This window comes from Ceratotherium simum, chromosome 2, assembly GCF_057802395.1.
Source record: "Ceratotherium simum simum isolate JZ-2026a chromosome 2, ASM5780239v1, whole genome shotgun sequence".
In the NCBI taxonomy this organism is placed as follows: Eukaryota; Metazoa; Chordata; class Mammalia; order Perissodactyla; family Rhinocerotidae; genus Ceratotherium; species Ceratotherium simum.
In genome coordinates this window covers 34,313,645-34,334,815 of record NC_141901.1, presented here as the reverse complement: position 1 = coordinate 34,334,815, position 21,171 = coordinate 34,313,645, and the positions used below count along the sequence as shown (strand labels likewise).

At 42.3% G+C, this 21,171-nt stretch overlaps 2 protein-coding genes and 4 non-coding genes across 6 annotated transcripts in view; 4 read left to right on the top strand and 2 right to left on the bottom strand.

Moving 5' to 3' along the window:
* The window catches only part of LOC101393362 (uncharacterized), a 34,419-nt gene extending 31,428 nt beyond the window's left edge, over window positions 1-2,991 (top strand). The window contains exon 8 of the mRNA XM_087440273.1: window positions 1,927-2,991. Coding sequence (XP_087296399.1) covers window positions 1,927-2,123 — 197 coding nt within the window. The 3' untranslated portion in view covers window positions 2,124-2,991. The remainder of the gene's footprint in view (window positions 1-1,926) is intronic.
* A 1,381-nt stretch (window positions 2,992-4,372) lies between these two features.
* TRNAL-CAG (transfer RNA leucine (anticodon CAG)) lies at window positions 4,373-4,455 on the bottom strand. The gene has a single exon. It is a non-coding gene; the product is annotated as a tRNA-Leu (tRNA).
* Window positions 4,456-5,117: 662 nt separating this feature from the next.
* Window positions 5,118-5,189, top strand: TRNAG-UCC (transfer RNA glycine (anticodon UCC)). The gene has a single exon. It is a non-coding gene; the product is annotated as a tRNA-Gly (tRNA).
* A 949-nt stretch (window positions 5,190-6,138) lies between these two features.
* TRNAD-GUC (transfer RNA aspartic acid (anticodon GUC)) lies at window positions 6,139-6,210 on the top strand. The gene has a single exon. It is a non-coding gene; the product is annotated as a tRNA-Asp (tRNA).
* A 4,869-nt stretch (window positions 6,211-11,079) lies between these two features.
* On the top strand, window positions 11,080-11,153 carry TRNAN-GUU (transfer RNA asparagine (anticodon GUU)). Its single transcript has one exon. It is a non-coding gene; the product is annotated as a tRNA-Asn (tRNA).
* Window positions 11,154-12,590: 1,437 nt separating this feature from the next.
* On the bottom strand, window positions 12,591-20,049 carry LOC101393618 (low affinity immunoglobulin gamma Fc region receptor III-A-like). The gene is made up of 5 exons (XM_014783274.2): window positions 19,912-20,049; window positions 19,224-19,244; window positions 18,623-18,880; window positions 15,720-15,974; window positions 12,591-13,990 (listed from the first exon to the last, which is right to left on the bottom strand). The coding sequence occupies exons 1-5, from the start codon at window positions 19,949-19,951 to the stop codon at window positions 13,848-13,850; spliced, it is 717 nt and encodes a 238-aa protein (XP_014638760.1). The 5' UTR covers window positions 19,952-20,049; the 3' UTR covers window positions 12,591-13,847.
* Window positions 20,050-21,171: the final 1,122 nt, after the last annotated feature.

Genomic DNA, 21,171 nt, shown 5'->3' with positions numbered 1-21,171 from the left:
AGTATGAACATCAGAAGAGGCAGCTGGAGCAAATCTGTGGCCCCGTCTTCTCCAGGCTCTATGGGGGGCCTGGTGTCCCTCGGGGTAGCAGTTGTGGAGCTCAAGCCCGCCAGGGAGCCCCCAGTACTGGCCCCGTCATGGAAGAGGTCGACTGAATGGCCCCTCCTGACAAGTCAGCTCTGACTGTAAGGGCTGGGCTTATGGGCCCCCTAGACTTCTGTGACCCTGCCCTGTCACTTCAGGAACGGGAGTGGAGGGGAATCTTTCCCCCAAACAGGGTGCTTTCTTCTCAGTATGTTTCATAACTGATGTCTTTGTCCTTTGACTTTTTTTTAATCCTCTTCTCTCACATTAAACAAGCAGAACTAATTATTATTCACATGTGTGTGGCATGTTAATATTGCTATTACCTACATTTTGTGTATTTTGTTACTTGCGTGTACGGATTTTGTTATGTGAAATATAGATCTAAGTAAACTTTTAAAGCTCTTTCTTAGTTTTCATTCCAACCAATTAAGTACATGAAGGGGCAAGGCTTTCAGAAGCAGAAAATGCTGGTTGGTATCTGAAGGAGGGATGTGAAGAAAATTCACAAGGCTGTGTGAGATTTCTATTGGTGCAAACAGGGTAAGGGGAAGAGTTTGAGGCAGGCACATTGAGACAGTACCGAAATGTGAGGGCTGATAGGAGTCCTGTGACTTGTGCTTGAAGAGGGAGGGAGGTGAGTTGGAAAATCAGAGAACTGAGAGAAACTTAAGTCCTAGCAAGGTTCCCATATATGACCCTAAGATAAAAATTCTATTTTGTGAGCCTAGTGTAGCTGTCAGTCTATGTGTCCTAATACACTGACAAATAGTTTATATGCTAATTAGCTGTCTCTAATTATGTTACTTTATCCATTGTTCTTTTAGAGAACAGACCCCCAAGTCTTGGCTCTGGGAAATAGTACATGTTAGACTAAGATAGTAGGTCTAGAGATGTGATTCAAGATATTATTGATCTTATCTATGTGCGAGAAATAGCATGGTCCCATTCGATTTCTTCTGATGGACCCTAGGATAGTAACAATAATAGCAACCATGTAACATAATGTCTATACTGGAACCAAACTGCTTAGGTTTTCAGCTCTGCTACTTTATATATTTTGTAAGTTAAACTTTCTGAGCTTCCGTTTCCCCTTCCATATAGTGGAGATGATGATTATGATAATAGTACCTATCTCAGGATTGTTTTGAGGGTTCAATTATTAATATATGTAAGAGGTCAAGAAGAATGTTAGGCGTATAGTATATGAGCAACAAATATTAGCTATGACCAATTATTATTAGTTGAGTGTCAACTATGTACCAGGTACTTGAAATACCCAATCTAATTTAATCCTCACAGCGACATCACAGGGTATAATCCCTTTTTGAGGACGAGGATTCAGAGGTTCAAAGCGGTTAAATAATTTACTCAAAGTCACACAGCTATTAAGTGTGTGTGGGGGGGACGGTTGGCATTAAGAACCCTGTCCTGCCTGATTCTAGAGCCTGTGCATTGTCGCCTCACAAACAGGCCATAACTCCAATTATTACCAGTTCTTTTCCCAGATTTTGTGAAATTGGACATATTAAAACTTTAGAACACAGTTGGATACTGAGCCCTGAGAGAAAAAGCATATATTTACATTCTTCGTTAAGTGAATATTATGTGTTTTTTGCAGCAAGTGACTGACCTAGGAAATATCCTCAGGCTCAAGTTTACTGCCAGTTAAGTAAATGACATATAAGAGCAAGGATAAACTTGTGTGAGTTAGTTCCCAGTCAACGTAATCCACGCTGTTTCTTATTTGAGCAAAAGATGATTTATTTTTATCTCAGAAATGAAGGTGGGCTTGGCTAGAGCAATGCTACATTATATTTAGCTAAATGTAATCTCTTGCAGGTGGAGAGGAGGTTGCAGGAACGACCTACTTGTCCTCTGGATGTCATTTCACATTTTTAACACTTTTTTGCACCCGGCCTAAGTCCAATGCAACCTGGCTTCACATTGAAGGAACCTGCAAAAAAGAGATGGCATCATATATGCATTCTGTATTACACTTTCCCTTTCCTGAATTTCCTCCCAACTTCCAACATTGACCACCCAGCCTATTTGTACTTCCCAAGAGGAATGATAGTACTCACAGAGTTTAGATAGTTTCTTAGCATTTCAACAACATATGTCTTTCTCTCTCTCTCTCCTTAAAAACACGTATAGGGTGAAAGAAGGAAAATTTTATTGTGCTTAGTTGTGAAAACACTTCAGATCCTCACGTTTGGGTGGTATCTATTTTTCTATAGAGGAGTTTAAACAAAGTCACCACTTCATTTACTTTTAAATAACTATTGTTGGTTTAGTTTCTTTGGGGACTGTTTCCTGTATAACAGACATCTAAATATCCTTCTGTTGTATATAGTCTTAGTTTGAGTATTGTAATCACAACTATGTCACTCAGTTTCTCCTCTCCAAAACTGGAACAAATTAAATCAAAATACGTGCCCATTATTAAAAAATCAAATCTTGCTACAAGCCTTCTAATGAAAAACACAGCAGTTTCTTAGCCCACTCCCAATTCCTACTCCTTACAGGCAACCACTTTCAATTTTTTTTAAAAAAAGGCCTCTTTATTTTGCAATAATCTTCGATTGACGGAAGAGTTGTGAAGATTCTACAGAAAGTTACTGTATATCCTTCACCCAGCTTCTCCTAATGTTAAGATCTTACATAAGCACGGTACACTTATCAAACCTAAGAAATTGACATTGGTCAATACAATTAACTAAACTGTAGACTTTATTCAGATTTCATGTTTTTCTACTAATGTCCTTTTACTGTTTCAGAAGCTAATCCAGGATACCACGTTGCATTTAGTTATCATGTCTTCCTCACAACCTGTGACAGTTTCTCAATCTTCCATTGTTTTTCATGACCTTGACATTTTTAAAGAGTACTAGTCAGGTATTTGGTGGGTTGTCTCTCAATTTGGATTTGTCTAATGTTTTTTCACGATTAGGCTGAGGTTTTTGGGAAGAATGCCACAGGGTGAAGTGCCCATCTCATCACATATCAGGGCGTCTGTGATATTAATGTGACTAATTACTGGTGATGTTAACTTTGATCACGCTGTTAAGGTTCAACTTTATTTTTTTACATCTCTCTTATGAATGCACTATCATTGTCTTTAGTTTAGACACAGTTTTTAACGTAACTTTTTATTCTCTGTTCTAAGCACAGTGTCTGACATATTGTAAGTGCTCAAATGACACTGAGTAAAAGATGGCCTGGTGAGAAGCAAGGGAAAGGATATTCCAAGTTAAAGATCAACCATGCAAAGGCACCTAAATTAGATAGACCAGTGTTTCTCAAACTTTAATATGCATATGAATCACCTGAGGATCTCATAGAATTCAGATTTGATAGGTCTGAGGTTTGGCCTGAGATCAGGATTTCTAATAAGCTCCTAGGTTATCTCACTTAATCCTCACAACAATTCTATCTCCATTTAACTACAAGCAAACTAACGCTCAGAAAAGTCAAATGCATTTCCCAGCGTCAGAGTCTACTAAATAACAAAGACTGCACTTTGGCAAACTTTCACTAATCAATCTAAAGATCCTTCCATCCTCACATTTATGGACCTCACACAACAACCTCTTTGGCTTGACACTTCTTCCCTTTTCCCAAAAGGACAAAATTTTTCCATAACCAGTTCCCCCCACGTCAGAAAGTGCTTCTTTGCAATCTTCAAGAAAACAGAGTTCTTGCAACAACCAACTCCATGTGTTTATCTTTCCTCTCTATTACTTTCCCCCCATTTGGTCTGTTGATTTCTTTTCCTGGTTTTTGGCGACACAGCAAACCTACTGAATTAGAATTGGGGGTGGGAGTGTGTCGGGCAAGATGGTGGGGTGTCCGCAGCTTACCAAAGTTTGAACACTCAGGCCAATTATAGCAAATTAAGAGATCTAGGTTGAGGGCTTTTCCTCGTTCAGCCAACGGAGTCTTTGGTTTCTGCCTGCCCTAAGTGTTGTTGGCACATAGAAAGGGCTCAATGCATTGTTGTCGAGTAAAGGAATGAATAAATAGGAACTGAGAAGCTGGATCCTAAAGGAAAAAAACCTTTTTTCACAGTTAAGGATAGATCTTAGCCTCAACTAGTTCCTGATTTCATAGACCAGACTCTTGCCTACAATACAGAAAGAAATATATTCAGTTCCATATTCACTGTGAAGCACAATCTTCACCTGGAGATGCGCAGGATAAAAAGGTGTTGATTAATCAATGCTCATTTCTCCACGAATTCAACCTTATTTGTTGGCTCGGGAAAAGAGACGTTGAAAAAGCGTATTGTCAGGAGTGGGATTCGAACCCACGCCTCCAGGGGAGACTGCGACCTGAACGCAGCGCCTTAGACCGCTCGGCCATCCTGACACAGGCGCCATCTCTTTTCTTATTTCATTTTAACGTTATCATTTGGTGCTGTATCATGACGTAATGCTGTTTATTTTTTGTCTTAAATAAAACGGGAACTCTCCCTGGATTCCTTCGCACAGCAGGAAAAATAAAACTGTCTCCGACTTCCCTTTCCTATTTCTTCACCGTCCTAAACTGTAAAGATCCATTTTCTCTAGCGCCCTTTCGAGCGCTCCTCTCGCTCCTTCTCTAGCGGGGCGGAGCCGTGCCAGGGTGGACCCCTTCTCGGTCGGTCTCCTTCGGACCCTCCACCCCAAATCGCCTTTATCGAATCCGACACCCGGTGATCCAGTGCTGGGGCGCGCCAAGCGGCAGAGCTGGGAGTGCGGACTAGAGAAGGCGGCGGGAGAGATCCTCGGGCCGAGTGAGGCGTCAGCTTTCCCGCCCAGCTTCCCGCGTCCCCGCCCTCTGGCTCCCGGCACCGGATGGTCTCTGCTCTCCTGGCCCCGAGTCGTTAGCTGGCGGGATCATATAAGAGGAGTAAGGAGGGGATCCCTTCTCACCTAGAGAAGGCTCCATGTGCCTCGGGATCACAGATTCAGAGCCCTGCGAAGCGCGGTCGGTAAAGCCGTAGCCTGTACTTGTCTTGTATACAAAATTCCCAAACGCTCGCTGCCACGGCGTTGGTGGTATAGTGGTGAGCATAGCTGCCTTCCAAGCAGTTGACCCGGGTTCGATTCCCGGCCAACGCAAGCGCTGTTCTTTCACGTTTTCATTCTCGCTGTTAGCAAGTCCCCAACGAGAACAAGAGAAAGCGCGCGCGATGTATTTTTTTAAGCCTGAAGGAAACTGGGAGCTACACCCATACCTCACATTCTCTCCTGGCTTCCTGTATCGCCCCGGGGCCTCTTTCTCTACTCAGCCACACTATGGAGGGATTAGATTGTGAAGGTTTTCTTCTTTCTTCTCTTCCCTTCCTTCCGCCTTCCTTTTTAAACTTCCAACTTGAGAAATCTTGGGGATCTTCTGGATTCCGGGATATCTTGTCTGAAGCTCAGCCTCGGAAGAGGGCCGTTGTGTCTGTATCTGCGAGATTCATATGGTAACCACGGGCTATTGGGCACTTGAAATTGGCGAGTGCTCTAAGGAACTGCATTTTCAAGTCTATTTAATTTAATTTAATTAATTGAAATAAATAATTGGAAAATTTTAAACAGATACTCAATTCAGCTATTGGAGAACGTTTGATAACTACATTAGGAACAACTTGGGTATATGAATCCACTTTTTCAATTGTAAGTTTTATGAAATGTAAGTACTGATCAAGTTTTTCAGATGAAAATTTAAGGTCCGAGTTGAAGTGTGGTATCTGTAGCGTAAAATACATACCAGTTTGAAGACTAAATACGAAAAAAAACCCTAATTAATATTTTTATATTAGTTACATGTTGAAATAATATTTTGGATATATTGGGTTAAATAAGATAGTTATTAAAATTATCACCTGTTTCTTCTTACTTTTTAATGTGGCTATTAGAAAATTCAAGTCACATATAGAACTCCCATTACGTTTCCATTGTAACGCGCCAGATAGTAAAGATACAACCCCGCCGGCAGCTAGCAATCTTTCGCGGAATAAATTGCTCTGACAGCTTAGAAGTTACTTCCTAAGCAGCAAATCTCAAGCTGCCGTTGTGGTTTTCCTCGTTAGTATAGTGGTGAGTATCCCCGCCTGTCACGCGGGAGACCGGGGTTCGATTCCCCGACGGGGAGACAAAGCACGCTTTTTCTTCCTTGATGTGTAAGAAGTTCTCTCTTACTGCCGAAACAAAAATTATTCTTAAATAACTTTAGGTTCTCTCCAAGAGTACGTCTGTCGCATACGAATTTCGTGGATAATAGGCAAGAGTATAGTAAGTGAAGTTATTTTGACCCTGGTTCTGCGCTAAACGCGTTGTATCTTTAATACCGCAAGCAAGTTTCCACCTGATCTGCCATTGAATGGACCTACTACGGGTGTATCTTCTCTGATCCGCATACATTTCCTGCTGGCCACTGGAAGAGAATCCTAGGATCCAGGCTCTGCCTTAAGCCCTGTACTCCAAATTCCCACCTTTCTTTCTTGCCATCTCTCGCACCGATGACTCACTAGGCGCTCCTTCTCTCTTTCTCCCGTGTTTATTGCTATTCGGCAGTGGCCAGCCTAAGTTCTCCAGTCCGCTCTCTTTCCACTGCTATATTACACGAAAGTGTGCAAACTTGTGAAACAACCTCCCCTACAACGGATGATGGCGGATAAACTGAGATTTTATGTCTATACCAGATACAGAGAAGTGAGCACTGATCTGACCATCAGAAGACCTGTGTTTTTATTACCAACGAACGGTTTGTTTTTGCGCAAGTCATTTTACTTCTCTGGGCTTCGGATTCTTCATCTGTAACGCGGAAGAGCCAAACTCTGGTTTTTGAGACCCTTTGCGACTCTAAAGTTCTTTGAAGTAGTACCCTGCACTAGCACCTGGCACATAGTATATGCTCATTTTTTAAAAGGTTAATATTTTTCCTGAATATAAGAGTAATATATAGTCCTTGTAGAAAATATGGAGAATAAGCAAATCACAAGTAAATAAAAGTCACTCATATTTCCACCATCCGGGAAATTCCTGTTAGTATTTTGCTGTGTGTTTATCTCTTTGGCATTTTTTTTAATGCAAAGTTGAATCATACTGTGCATATTGTTTTTTAACCTACATGAGTGTTCACTTAAAAATGTGAATCTTTCTATATTCACTAAATATTAGTCTAAAACATTATTTTAATGATTTCATTGTATTATACTATACATCATAATTTCTTTAACAAATCTCCAATTTTTGAACATTTATGTCATTGCCAGTGTTTTTGTCTCCTCTGGTGAGGCAGCTCTTGAAAACTCTGCTGAGTACTCTAGCCTTCCAGCTATTGTTCTCCCCCCTCCTCCCTGGAATCTGCTCAGTACATACCTGGTTCAAGGGTGAGCCAAAGACATGAGAGGAGATTTATCTACAAATTTGGTTTTCCCAAATGGGGCTGTCTCCTTTCTGAAATGTACTCTTTCAATTTCCAGCCAAGCTGGCATCTCTAAACATTACCTTGATGCGTGAGGTATAAGACTGGTTTTCTGCATGCCTTTATATGCCTGAGTCTGGTTGACTTGTGAGTGCCCTCAGAATGAGGGTCTTACCCATTGTGGATCCTTCTTCCAAGGCTTGAATCCTCTTTGTTTCTATCCGATTTGATTGCTTTCCAGTACCTTCAAACAGATTTTTTTTAAAAAATATTTTGCCCTGAGTTTATAATTGTTATCTGTAGAGTGGTTAGTCCTGTGCAAGCTACTCAACCATTATGGAAACTGGAATTGCTTTTTAATTTTATTCATAGTATTTTTGAAGTTCAGGAAGTTTCTAATTTCTATGTAGTCGGATATTTTCCCTGGTAGTTTCTTTCTTAACTTTTTTTATATGTAGAAAAGTCTTTCCCACCCCAATATCAGATCAGTTTTTACCTTTATTTTCTTTAAGTTTATGTTTGTTTTTGGTTTTTGGCATTATCTCTTTAATTCTTTTTGAAATTATTTTGAGATATAACATGAGGTAAGTCTATAACTCAATTCCCATCCCTCCACATGGTGGTTCTCCATTCAGTTTATTGAATATTCCACCCCTCAATCACTGATATGAAATGACATTATTGATGGGTACTAACCCATCCACCCTCTCAAACAAAACCAAACAAAAACTCTTGGGCATTCTTGACTCCAGTCCCAGCTTGGATCCATGAGACAATGGTGAAACCAGATGATGTCAAGCTTCCTCTTGGATATTGTGGATGATTGGGAGTCAACGGCTTACACTCTTTTGCTCTGCTTTCCCTTGTGTCATTTCCTGCTCATGTTTTTTGCTATTCAACTAAGTGAGTGATGCCCCACTCTGATTTCCAAGACAGTTTTGACTCCAGGCCCACCTTGGATCATGAGATGTTAATCATGAACTCAGGAGATTGCAAGCTTTCTCTTAGATATTATGGATGATTGGGATGGTCTACACTTTTCTCTGTTACACTGTTTGGATCTTTTCCACAGGAATTTGGGAGGAGGAGTCCAAAACAAAGACTTGGTCACCCCTCCCCCACCCCACCTCCCAGGCCCAGGTTGTCATTTAAGAACAAAAACATGCACAGACCCTTGCCGCAGTTTATCACAATATACTCACATCTGTAGCCCCCTGTTACCTAGTTCTTTAGATCATTTCATCTCCTCCCTAACAGCCCGGTATTGGGGGTGGAGGTGGGAAGGTTATTTGGTTTTGGCTTTATTTTATTTTTATTTTTCAGTTTGCTCATTGCAGTGGATATGTGGATTGGCTTGCTCAACACCCATTCCAATGTCATTCTGGTCTGCTTTCCTGTGCTGTAGAAACTGGCAAGCTAAAAACTACGTTTTCTAGATTTCTCTGCAGCTGGGGTTCTATTTATGATTTAGGTTTCATCCAGATGTACTTGAGCGAGATTTTGATTTGGGACTGAGTGACATGGGAGAGAGGCAAGGATACAATTTTGCTGGTATAAATAGTGGCCTATGCAGGTTTGTTCTAGAATTGGAGATTGTGGAAGCTTTTTAATTTGTTTTGTAGCAGGTTCAGTGTATACTGTGGTAGCCCAGTATACAGAGTGGTTTTGGGGTTATTCCTGGAAGTCAGCCTGAGTCTGTTTCTTCGGTTTTCGGTCAATGCCTCGTCAAGTATCTGTACCCCTCAAAAAATCCTTTTGTATTTAAACAAGCTAGAGTAGATTCTCTTGTTTGCAGTTAAGAACACTACTGTGCTCATCCTTGAATGAGAAGTAATCCAAATAATCTATAAAGATCTGGGGTTTGTCCTTAAACACAGAGATAAATTCTTTCTGCTTCTCCCCCATTGTCCACTTAAATGCTATAATTTTCCTCCCAGATCTTAAGCAGGAGGGCTAGTTTGCAACAACAAAGAATAGATTTTAACAAAACAATTCACACAAATAAGCACATCACAAATATAAAATGTAGAAAATAATAAAATGAGCATCCCTGTATTTCAATACTCTGCTTAAGAATGAAACAGAACAGAGGAACAGAAGCCTCCTATATTCTTCTCTCTGATGCATTCCTCTCCCTCCCAGTAATGAGTAACCCTTATTCTGGATTTTATGGTTATTATTCCTTTGGCTTTTGCAATAGTTTCACTACATGTGTATGTATAATCATATAATATATTATTCAGATTTTCATGCTTTTAAAGTTTATATAACTGGTATCAAGCAGTATGTATTCTTCTGCGACTAGCATTTTTTTCACTAAATATTATTTTTATGGGATTCATTTATGTTGAAACACCAGGAATGGTATTCAGAAGATTTAAAACAGTTACAGGAATATATATTTCAAATATTTCCTATTATTCTTTAACTGTATATGTATATGTGTGTGTTTATGTAACTTATAAAACTGATTTCCAAGTAATGTAAGTTGTAGTGCAAATACTATGTCAAATCTTTCTAATCATCTCTAAAATTATTTTATTTTTAATAATCGTTGGTTTTGTTTGATACAGCTGTCACTAGCTAAATGATGCCTCTACCTGAGCCCTGGTTTAACATGGGGAACTACATCAAATTCCTCTAATTTCTTTCCAGTAAATTGATAGTCATTAGGTGACTTGTCTCACAAAGCAGAAAATTTTTTCCTAAAATTAGGAAAGGATCAGTGTTAATGATACTGAATCCTTTGTCATCATCTGTTGAACTAACAGCGATTGTATTAAAATTTTTTTCTAGCTTTTAAGATATTGTCTGAGGCTTTTATGTATCTGTTATATCTATTATACAAAAATCAGTTATTGGAATGACATATGTAATTAGGTTGACCTCAATCATTCAGGCTGGATGAGGCAGCCTAATATGGTGGTTAAGTGCATGGGCTCTGTTGTGCTTCCTGTGTTTGAACCTTGGCTGTCTTTGTCTCTGTTTCCTCATCTGCTGTAGGGGATAGTGATGATAACTATAATTCTAGAATAAGTTAATAAATGTTTAGAATGGTGCCTGGCAATGAGCAAGCATTAATTATCCTCCTTATTACTAAAACCAACTTAATGACCATGGTGGGAGGATGTCCGAGGTTCAAAAAAAAAAAAAAAAACTTGTCTCATGAAATGAAGATGAAATTGACATACAACACGGGTGGGAAAAAGGGACATTTGCACCTAAGTCATCCTTTACCCCCAAATTTCCCCTATGCTCCAGTCCACCTCACAGCCTTCATCCTGTCACAGGACGGCCAGCAGTACCAGCGAAGGTCACAACACCTGGCTGACGCCTTCAGTGTGACGTATTATTGCCTGCCTGCTCTTTCTGTTATTCCCTGACTCTCTTGGTACCAACGTTGCGTGGAGGCTGCAGTTCCCACAAGTGGCCATCTTCTGGGTTCTGCTTTGGCTTTCCTTAGACACCCCAGAAAGCCAACACCCACACCACCGCTTCTTGTGCCAGTGTCAACCACAGTTTTTTGCAGACGTAGAGAGCACTAAGAATTTATTCTTCAGTGAAGTGACTTGGCGGTGATCTTTCGCCCCGCCTGTCTCTGTGGCGCAATCGGTTAGCGCGTTCGGCTGTTAACCGAAAGGTTGGTGGTTCGAGCCCACCCAGGGACGGCAACCTAAGCGTTTTTACCCCGGCGTTGTGTGTCTTGAGACCTATCAATCGCACCGGAATCCTCTTGCCGTACACTGTGAGGTTTTCAATTCCTCACTCAGCCAGCGTCCACCCTGGGTGCTTCGCTGGCAGTTTCGATTCAGTCGGTCTGCGTCATTAGGGTTTCAATTAGTAATGAAATTTCTAGCTGCTGGATTTGGGTTCTGCTGAAATGACTCATGAAACTGATATTTTAAAAATATTTACCGACCGAAGGAAGTAAGTACTAATAATCCAAAGACGAATTCTTTTACCAAACCTGTGCCTGCTTTGCTTTTGTACTTGTATTTCGTAACTCGCGAAACGGGCATGTCTGGAACCTGGGCCCCTAGTCATGCTACACATCCTACCGGTTACCAATTTTTGAAGAGTCTGCCTTCTAAATATCTTCTGAATAGGCACCTTCCTCTCCAGCCTCGCTGCCATTTACTACCAGATTACTTCCCCCTTGGGTTACTGGAACAACTACCTAGCCGCCTAGCCGGTTTCCTGTCTTCAGCTCTCCTCTCCCTTCCATCCTCCAAGTAGCTGCCAGAGAGGCTTTCTAAAATGCAAACTGATGCTTAAAATCCCTCAATGGCTTGCAGTGTCGGCTACAGTCTCCTTATTTTGGAACGCAGTGCCTTTCATGATCTGGCCCCTGAACTCTCTCCTTGCCTTCACCGCCTCTTTAGACTCAAGCAGAACCAAACTACTTTCTTGAACCCCTTCTCTGGCTTTTCAATATTTGCTCACAGACCTTCAGCGTTTCTCCTCTTTGCCTGGCAAACTCCTACACATCCTTCACTGCCACGCCAAAAACTAAGCCTCTTCTCCTCAGTTTCTTCACTATCTTATTTACAGGTTTTTCTCACTAGTATGAAAGCTCCTCCAATGAATGATCTTGTGTTGTTCATCTTGATATCAGCACCTAAACTCAAGCTTGGCACATCACAGGTCCTAAATAAATGTGAGTTGAATGTTCGGGGTTTCCAAATGCACTTGTCTCATGTCTGAATCTCATCCAATATTCCTACACCAAGCTTGAATCATCTCGGCATATAGCTCATGATTGACGCAGTCTGACCCTACACCTCTGCCCTGCCCCCTCCCTCCTTCCTAGCTGTGCTTTCCCCTACCTGCCCCATGTTCTAAACTACTTGGAATTCCCAGTCACCCTGCTATCCCATACCACCTATAAAAGTCCCCCTTTGACCAATTGGTTCAGCAAGATTTGGTGAATTAGCAAGCTGACTAATTCATGTGAGTTGTGGTGAGAAGGTTGCTGAGAGGAGAGGGGTTTTTCATCAACCTAAACTAATCCCTGATACAGTTTTAGACAATGAGAGGAAAAGAGGATTTTGTCATTCATGTTTTATTACCATGGTTTTTCCACGTTCTGAGAGTAGCATGCAAGATCTTGTAAAATGCTTTATTGGAATCAAGAAATGATCTGTTTACAGCTTCTAAAACAGAAAGATAGTGCTAATGTTTTCCTCCACAAGCAACAATTGACTTCTCCATCCCCACTCCATTGTTACTGACATGCTGAGGGGTTTCAAAGTTTCATAATTTAACTCGGTGGAATGTAGTACATTTAGTGTTGGTTATCCAACATTTGTTTAATGAATAATATGAACAAAGCTATAGCTGAACTTGATACTGAAGCGGAAAAACAGGTTTTATAGTCCCCACCCCTCCTCTCGCTCATTCTTACTATCCTGGCCAACAAAAGCGTCCTCACCTCCTGCCCGTTCCTTCCTGTGCAGTTGTGGTTGACTCTTTCTTGTCATTCTTTCTCAGTTCTGACGCTGACATATCTCTGTTCACTGAGCTTAATCTGGGATGGCAATGCTGCTTTCCTTCGTATGGACACAGGGTTTGTTCTGCGCTTTCTTGTCCAAATCCCCCCGATCTCCAGCCTTCTTCCTAGGACCATTTTCTACTCATGACATTAAAAGGGTTCATCATTATAGACTCCCAGACCACCCCAATTCTGGCAAGGCCTCCCCTGAAAAACTCAATTCTACATCACCCCTGTGATCTTCTCTTACCTCCACCATGGCTCATGTTCTAGGAAGACAGCCTAGGCGGGTTTCTCCTCTGGTCTGTCCTGGACTACCCTGCTCTTTCCCAGCCACCCCCTTCATTCATTCTGCTGTCTCCCTTAGACCCCAAGCAGTCCCCACAGTCTGTCTGGAAAGAGTTTTAGGGTGCCTTGAAGGCAACTAGCCTTGCAGCAGTAGATGCAGACAACTACCCAGCTGGCCCTCAACCATTAATTTTCTTACCTACTTCTCCAGTTATTTCAGAACAATGTTCATACATCAAGGGTCACCATCCAGAGTCTGTATTGTTGCTTTGCTGTGATGAATGGTTGGGACAAAGAAAGTATCTGTGTAGCTCTGACACTTCAATTCCTGGTAATGCAGCTACTCAGTGGGGCTTCACTGTTGGCTCTTGAAGATCACAGGCCCTTTCTTTCCATTGGAGACTAAAAGAAAATGCAGTTGGGTGAAGGACCCTCAGGATAGACTCTGAGGTGTAGTTTTCCTTCTGCTCCCAGAGATGCGTGTTGGGGATGACAGGGTTGTGAATCCAGAGAGAGGTGCAGAGATGCTGCTTTTATTACATTTGTCCTAAGAGCCCTGGCTCCATGTGACTTTGCCATTTCTTCAGTCTCCCTTTGAGCTTCGAAGGTCTCTCTGCACGGAGAAGTACAGCCCCGTGTCCACTGCAAACAGGAGTCCCATTAGCAGGCAGAAAGTGATTTGGTGCCAAGGTAGAGAGGGTGGTGAGATGGATGGAATTGCTGGACCTAATAGAACAAGCCAAGGGATGAGAAAAATGACAGTTATTAAGGCAGAAATTTAGATTAACAGCAAAGTCATCAGTGGAGAGTCTTTCTGACACCTGGCAAGAGAGAGGTTCTAAGGAATGGTGGGGGCGTTGGTAGAAAGCCTTTACTTCCTCCCACCGAGTCCTGATCTTAGTGCTACCAGAGCAGAGCACAGCTCATCAAACACCTAGCAAAACCATCTTCACGTTTGATAGAGGTATGTGACAGGGAGTGTTGAGTAAGTTATGTTGTAACTGAGTTTTGTGTGAAATTATGAAATTTGTCGAAGTTTAAGTTGGTATGAGAACCTTTTTTCTTAATTCAGTAACTTTCTCTTGTGTCTCAACATCATGCTTATTGTTTTCACCTGGTATTGTTCATTATCACTAAAGGAAATCTAAAAAAAAAAGTGAACCATTGAAATTTGCTACTTACCGGCAGAAAAGTGATAATATTTCTTTACTGAGGCCCAGTGACTAATAACCCAAAAGGGAAAGAGGTAGAATTTGTTTGTTCTCAACCTCTTAGCCCTTATTATTGTTATTTTACAGTCATTCTTTGCTGTTGTCTATAAACTGGTAACATTAGAGTAGATTTTTAGTTTCAATTTGTTAATTCTTAATTTTGATTTAATTTCAAACTTAAACAAAATGTTACCAGAATAGTATAAATAACTCTCATACATTTTTTCCTAGATTTACTGTTTGCGTTTTGCCCCCTTTGTTTCATTATTTGCTCTTTTTCTCTAACCATTTGAGAGTATTTACTTTCAATTTAAATTGTAATGAAATTATTTTTTATCCAAATTGTGGCATTGTTTTGTTAACATCTCAAAAGGTATGTGTCTATCTTGCTGTCTTACATGTAAATTCCTTATGATGTACGTCTTGGTCTGGTCACAGGTGGAAGTTTTGTGAAATCAGGAAGTCCAGGAGCACTTTGGTAATGGACATCTGACCCTGGAGCATGGCACTTCATAAACTGGAGATGTTTTCCAGGTGACTTAATGGGATTCAAAACTCTATCATAGGACATTGATGCCTGTTCAATTCGTTCATTTTATCTAGTAGTTAAATATACAGGCTTTGAATCTTTGATGCGACCTTAGGAACAAATTAATTACCCTCTTTTTTTTTAATTCAGTTACTTCATCTGTAAAGTCAATATTTCATATTGTTGTTGTGAGGGGTCACAATGGTCATGAAACTAGGTGCATTTAAAGAAGCACTTAGCACAGTGTCTAGCACACTGAAAAGTGCCAATAAATGTCGGCTTGCCTTTGTTACAGAAGAGGAAATTGAGGTTCAGAGAGACTGAATGGCTTACCCACAGTGACACGGTTAATTAGTAGCAAACCCAGAACCCAGGTTCTGGGCCCTTTTTGTGAGGGAGTGAGGGGCTCCTGCCAGGTTGTCTGTTGGCTAAGACTCAAGGTTTGGAGAGGAAAGGAGGGCAGGTAAAGATGGGCCAGCGTGATAGGGACACATAACACTGTGGGTGTGGCTTGAATGGGGTAAATAAGGACAGGCATATTTATGGGCGAGGAAATATGGCTTCTGCTCCCACTGTCACATTGCAGACTGAATGACACCTCTCAGAACCCATGTAAAGAAGTCTGTGGAATAGTTAGGAATGTCCTCCCAGCTAGTGGGAATGCAGATTCCACACACAGGGGACTCTGAGCCCTCTAGGGCTGTGCATCTCTTACCTCGAATGATGATATTCACAGCCGTTGAAGACTCATTTTTTCTCCCGATAAGCCCCCTGCAAAAGTAGGAGCCACTGTGTTCTCGTGTTGCATTTGGAATGTAGAAGTCAGAATTCTCATGAAAAAACTTCTTGCCTCTGCCATCCTGGAAATATTGGACGTTATGCACAGGGGTGTTCTTCCAGCTGTGGCACCTCAGCCGAATGGGCTCCCCCTCCTGGAACACCCACCGAGTGGCCTGGAGCAACAGCCAGTCTGAAAGGCACAAAGAGACCACAGGCCCAGGAGGCCTCAGCGATCCTTGTGAAGGGGACACTCACCACCCAGATCCTAGGGCATAACAGAAAGCCAGACTGGAAGCCATCCCCACATTGCTCCCTGTGGGAAAAAGTCAACTGGGCCTTGCAAGAGAATTCAAGTCACATCAAGACCTTTTGTCTAATGAAGAAGAGGGACAGACACACACATGAGCAAAACATAAGGTTAGAGCAGAGTGATTAAGTGATGAGGTAGGTGAGACACAATCTGCAGAATCCTTAAGTGCTACACTTGGATTTGCTATGGCAGAAAATAAGGAGCCACAGTAAGTTCTAGATCAAAGACTAAAAATTGCATTTGAAAATGATAATTTGCCCTGTTAAAGAAAAGACAGACTTCAGAAGGAATAGGCAGTTGTAGGAATATTGAAAGACTCTTGCAGCCAGGCAGGAATAAGGTCATTGGATGGCCACAGGACTGGCTACAGAAATCATGAAGGAGAACTCAATATAGATGTCAAGGAGGGGAAAGAAAGGCACGCCTAGTAGTGCTCATGGAAACTGGTGGTTTCTGAAGGGCCACAGGGCCTCAGCGAGGCCATCTTCCTTACTGAGCATTGCCTTCAAGAGAGAAAATTCTTATATCACCAGGATACTTGTTCTCACAACTGTCTCGCCAAGAAATCAGACTCCACACAGAGAGAACATGAAGTCATGATCAGGAGGTTGACCTGAATAATTAAAAATGATATTGCAGATAAGTTTTAAAATGACATGAGAAAACATTCATGAGGCAATGTTAAGCTAAAAACACAGAAAACAAAAAGTATGTATGTGCAGGAAAAAAAAAGAAAGATCATGCACTTAAATATTAACAGGGGTTTTCTCTGGGGGATAAGACTACAGGTCATTTTAATTTTCTCCCTTTACTTTTATATATTTTTGAAATTGAACCCAAATGACTTTTGTAATAAGAACAAAACAATAAAACTTACTATAATTTAAAAAGTCTACTACCTTATGCTAAATAAAATTGGTAGAACAGGAAAATTCTCTACCAGGAAGATTTGCCAAACAGAAGGTAACTTAGGAGATGCCATTTACCAAAAAAAAGCCATGTGCCTATATATCCACTTACTTTTTCAGCAGAGAGATGAATCATTTATTAGCATAAGATTATGGTTATAAGATTATATATACATGTCTGGTAGCCTTTGGGGGAACACTCTTGTTCGAATCTGTTCTGTCCTGGACGTGATGAATGTCCATATGTACATTCATTCAATAAACGTTTTACTGAGCACTGACCATGTTCCAAGTGTTGTGCAGAATGGGGATACCCAGATGACTAAGACATGATCCCTAATCTCAAAGAATCTGTAGTCTAGACATAGAAACACACATACTCAGAAATAATTACAATAAGATGTAATAAGTGCTACAACAGGCTGAGAACAAAGAACTACAGGGCCAAAGAGAATGGAACAAAAAATTCTGCCTAAAGAAAGTAAAGAAAGCTTCTCAGAGGAGAAGATAAGTGAAATGGGTCCTAAAGGATGATCAGGAGTTTGCCTGGTGAAGTTAATGTCCATGGTCACAGTTTAATACAGTCCTCATTGAGTGGACTTCTAAAGCCGGTTTCTAGAGCAAAGTTCAAGGCAAACTAATAACTCTTAGACTTGATTTTTCTATTGCTTTCTGTTGGTAATTCTCCATTTTATTTGGTCTTAGGTGGCCATCTCTCACCTACCTAGGTAATAGACTTTCTTCTTTGTAACTCTGTAGAGTGAGGACCATGTCAGCTAAGTGGCACAGTCAGAGGCAAAGGAGCCACAGAAAAGTCAGCTTCAGAGGCCCAATTCTATGAAACTCTGTTGCAGGTCCACCTCCGTTAGGCCCTCGTTCCCCTCTAGGTTTGTTCCACCCATGTGTATTGTACAAATGGGGCAGCCATGGAAGTAGAGTCAGGCTTGCAAGGTGACACTGCAGGTACCAGGCTGTGTGGTGTGATTCCAGGGACGTCAGGAACAATCCTTGCCTCCAAAATACTTCTCCTACCTGTGTCTGATGCCTGGATTCTGTTAACAATACACATAGACTTTCACTCCATGATTAATGTGCAGGCTGAACATGTATATATCTCTATTAGGAGAGATATCACATTGCCAAATTTATGCTGAAGTGTAAGTTTGAGTGTAGCATTGATGGGGAGAGAGAGATAGACATGACATTAGGTGATTAGGGATAGTTAAGGGGGTAGCTTAGGGCATTGCATGTCTGAGAGTGAGAAGGAGATTGAGGTCCTAAAAACAGATTAATTTATTCAACAAATATTATTGAGCATCAATGTCATGCCCTGACCATCAGATGACACCACTGGTGTTGCATGTGTTCTATGTGAATGGTGATTCCTGGAATTGTGCAGTGTGCAGCAGTCCTGTATCTATTATATGCCAGGCTTTGACATTTTGCCTAAGGCTTACTTGTGACTAGGACTACAACTTTGATATAATTCATTGGGACCAAAAATTATCTCATCTTAGTTTTAACCCCCAAGTACATCATCTTCTGTGTCTTCCCAAGTCTTTCAGGGCTTCTTGTTTCACCTTTTATTGGTGATTTCCCTCTTCCCCCTCACCTACTCACCTGTGTGGACTTCTAGCTGCACCGGGTCACTGAGCGCAGAGAGGCCTGTCCGGCACCTGTACTCTCCACTGTCCTCAATTCTGGCAGCCGCAATGAGGTAGCTGGGGGATTGGTTTGAGATGAACTTTCCATTGTGAAGCCACTGTGTGGAATTGTCCCCAAGGGGGTAAGTCCCCTGGCACTTCAGAGTCACCTTGTCATTCCTGAGCACCCTGTTCCATTGAGGGTCTAGGCTCACCACAGCCTTGGAGGGATCTGCTGAGAGCCAAGAGAATGTGGATGAGGACAAGGAGATGAGCAGACCCCACGCTGACATACCCAGGGAGGCTCAAAGCCGGAGTGAGCCCATTGTAAACCCACAGTTGGTGACTCAGTCTTAGAGCATCTTGGCTTGGAGGCACTTGGCCCCATTTTTGGCCTCTCTTTATCTTGAGAAAAATTGGCCAGAGAAACGTAGTGCCAAGATCCACTGTGTTGGAGGAACTGTCCCTGAACCACCCCCATCAGCAGTTTCCCATGCAACGGACATTTCCCAACACCCTGTGGCTGTTGCACCCTACGTGCCTCACTTGGTTAATCCAAGACCATGAAGCAAACTCACCAGCTCGTGTGCCAGATGAAACTGCAAGAAAAAAGAGTGAAACAAATATTGAGCAGAAGCAGAGATCAAGGTGACTGGAGTGTGGAGTGAGTTTAAAATCCCCTGCCCACCCTGCTCTGGGAGTCCAGTGTTCCCAAGAATCAAGACATAAATACTGGATAGCTCTCCTGCTGCCTGCCCTCTGGTCTCCAATGTCTCTGCCTCTTGCCCACTGTCCACCCAAATCCCTGCTTTCAACACCATTCCCTTGCTCCTTGGTCCCTGTTCAAACTCCCAAGTTAAGGGTACAAATCGAATTTCCCTGAATCAAGCCATAGAAGCAACCTCAAACCAAGCTCCCCAGAAAGAGTAGAAATCAAAAGTCTTAGAGGGGAGCCCTGGTGTGTCAGACCTTGGGGACCACCTAGTCCATACTCTTCAATTTACAGATAGGGAAACTGAGACCCAGAGGGGTGAAGTAATGGAGACCTCACAGTCCCCCTTCACCTCTTCATTATGCCCAAATCAGAGCCAGCCTTCTCCTCATCTCTAGTCCCCAATGGTTTGTCCTAGGAGCTAAATCTAGGGCTATAGAAGTGGGAATGGGTCCTATCCCTTGGTAGAGGGTCTCATCCTTGGCCTGAAAATGGGTCTCTGCTGAACCCAGGCATCTTGAGCTTCTCCTTCAGCCATGGTGATTCTGACTTACCTAGAAGTAGCAAAGCCGTTGGTGGCAGCAGCTGCCACATGCTGCTGCACGAGAGTGGATAAGTCACCACAGATATCCGGAGCACTCAAGGGACTGATTTGAAGAGAGGAAGTCAACAGCCTTTTCTCTAACACCCCAGCCCATTAATCACCAGGTTCCTTTTTCGGAGAGTCATCTGATTCTTGAATCTGAACTCTGACAAGTGAGCCCCGTATAGGGCAGGAAGAGGAGGGAAAGAGCCTGAAGAGAATCTGAGGTGGATATGCCCCCTTTGCTCCATGTAGGTATGCAGCGGAGCATCTGGTGACGGAGTCTGTCAGGAGCACCCTCAGAAGTCTCAGGACATTTTCTTCCACCTCGTGAGTTTGGATCCACTCAGTGCCAAGAATGGGATAGCATGACCCTGGGGATGAGACTCAAGAGGGAGGGCATTCCCTGAGGGGTCTCTCGTTCTGCCTCAGAACTTCTCACTCTCCTCCCTGGCCCAGCCCCATTTCTATCCAGCCCGGGCCTGCCTACATACAGAAAGTAGTCATTTAAATCTTCAAGCCCCTAGAAGTGTCCCTCACCCCAATATTATCTACGCCAGCATTTTCTTTCAAAATTCAAAATGCATATGCCCCTGGGATCTGTAAACTACAGGAGCTGCTAACTTCTGAGTGTGAATTTGATCATGAGATTCACATCCTCTGTTAAAACAAACCCAGGCAATGGGAGAGAAATGGGCCCTGGGAGGAGGAGATACCACGGAAAGGTTGAAAGGAACATGGATTAGGCACATGTGCATGGTGATGGATTGCAATTAGTCTTTGGGTGGTGAACATGATGTAATCTACAAAGAAATCGAAATATAATGATGTACACCTGAAATTTATATAATGTTATAAACCAATGTTACCGCAATAAAAAAAGAAAGGAATGCAGAAAAGGTGGAGTGGAGGAGAGGGGGCCACAGCGAGGTGAGGACAGCTGCTCTTTACCTTCACCCCAGTGTTCCCAGGGCTATACTGAGCCACAGTATCTCAGGTTAGCTTGGGTGCGTCAGGGACCCACTGGGCTTGGGCTGGTCTGTGAACCTAGTAGCCAGGGTTCCAGGGCTCCTTGCTGGAAAAGGTGGAGGTGCAGTGACCAGGAAGTGATAAGCTTGTTAACCTCTTCTCCTTTCCCTAGATCTCCCCTCCCCCACCAACACATACACGCACATACTCACCCCCACCTTGTTAACTTCTCACATCACTCCAGGTCTCAGATAGAAAATCA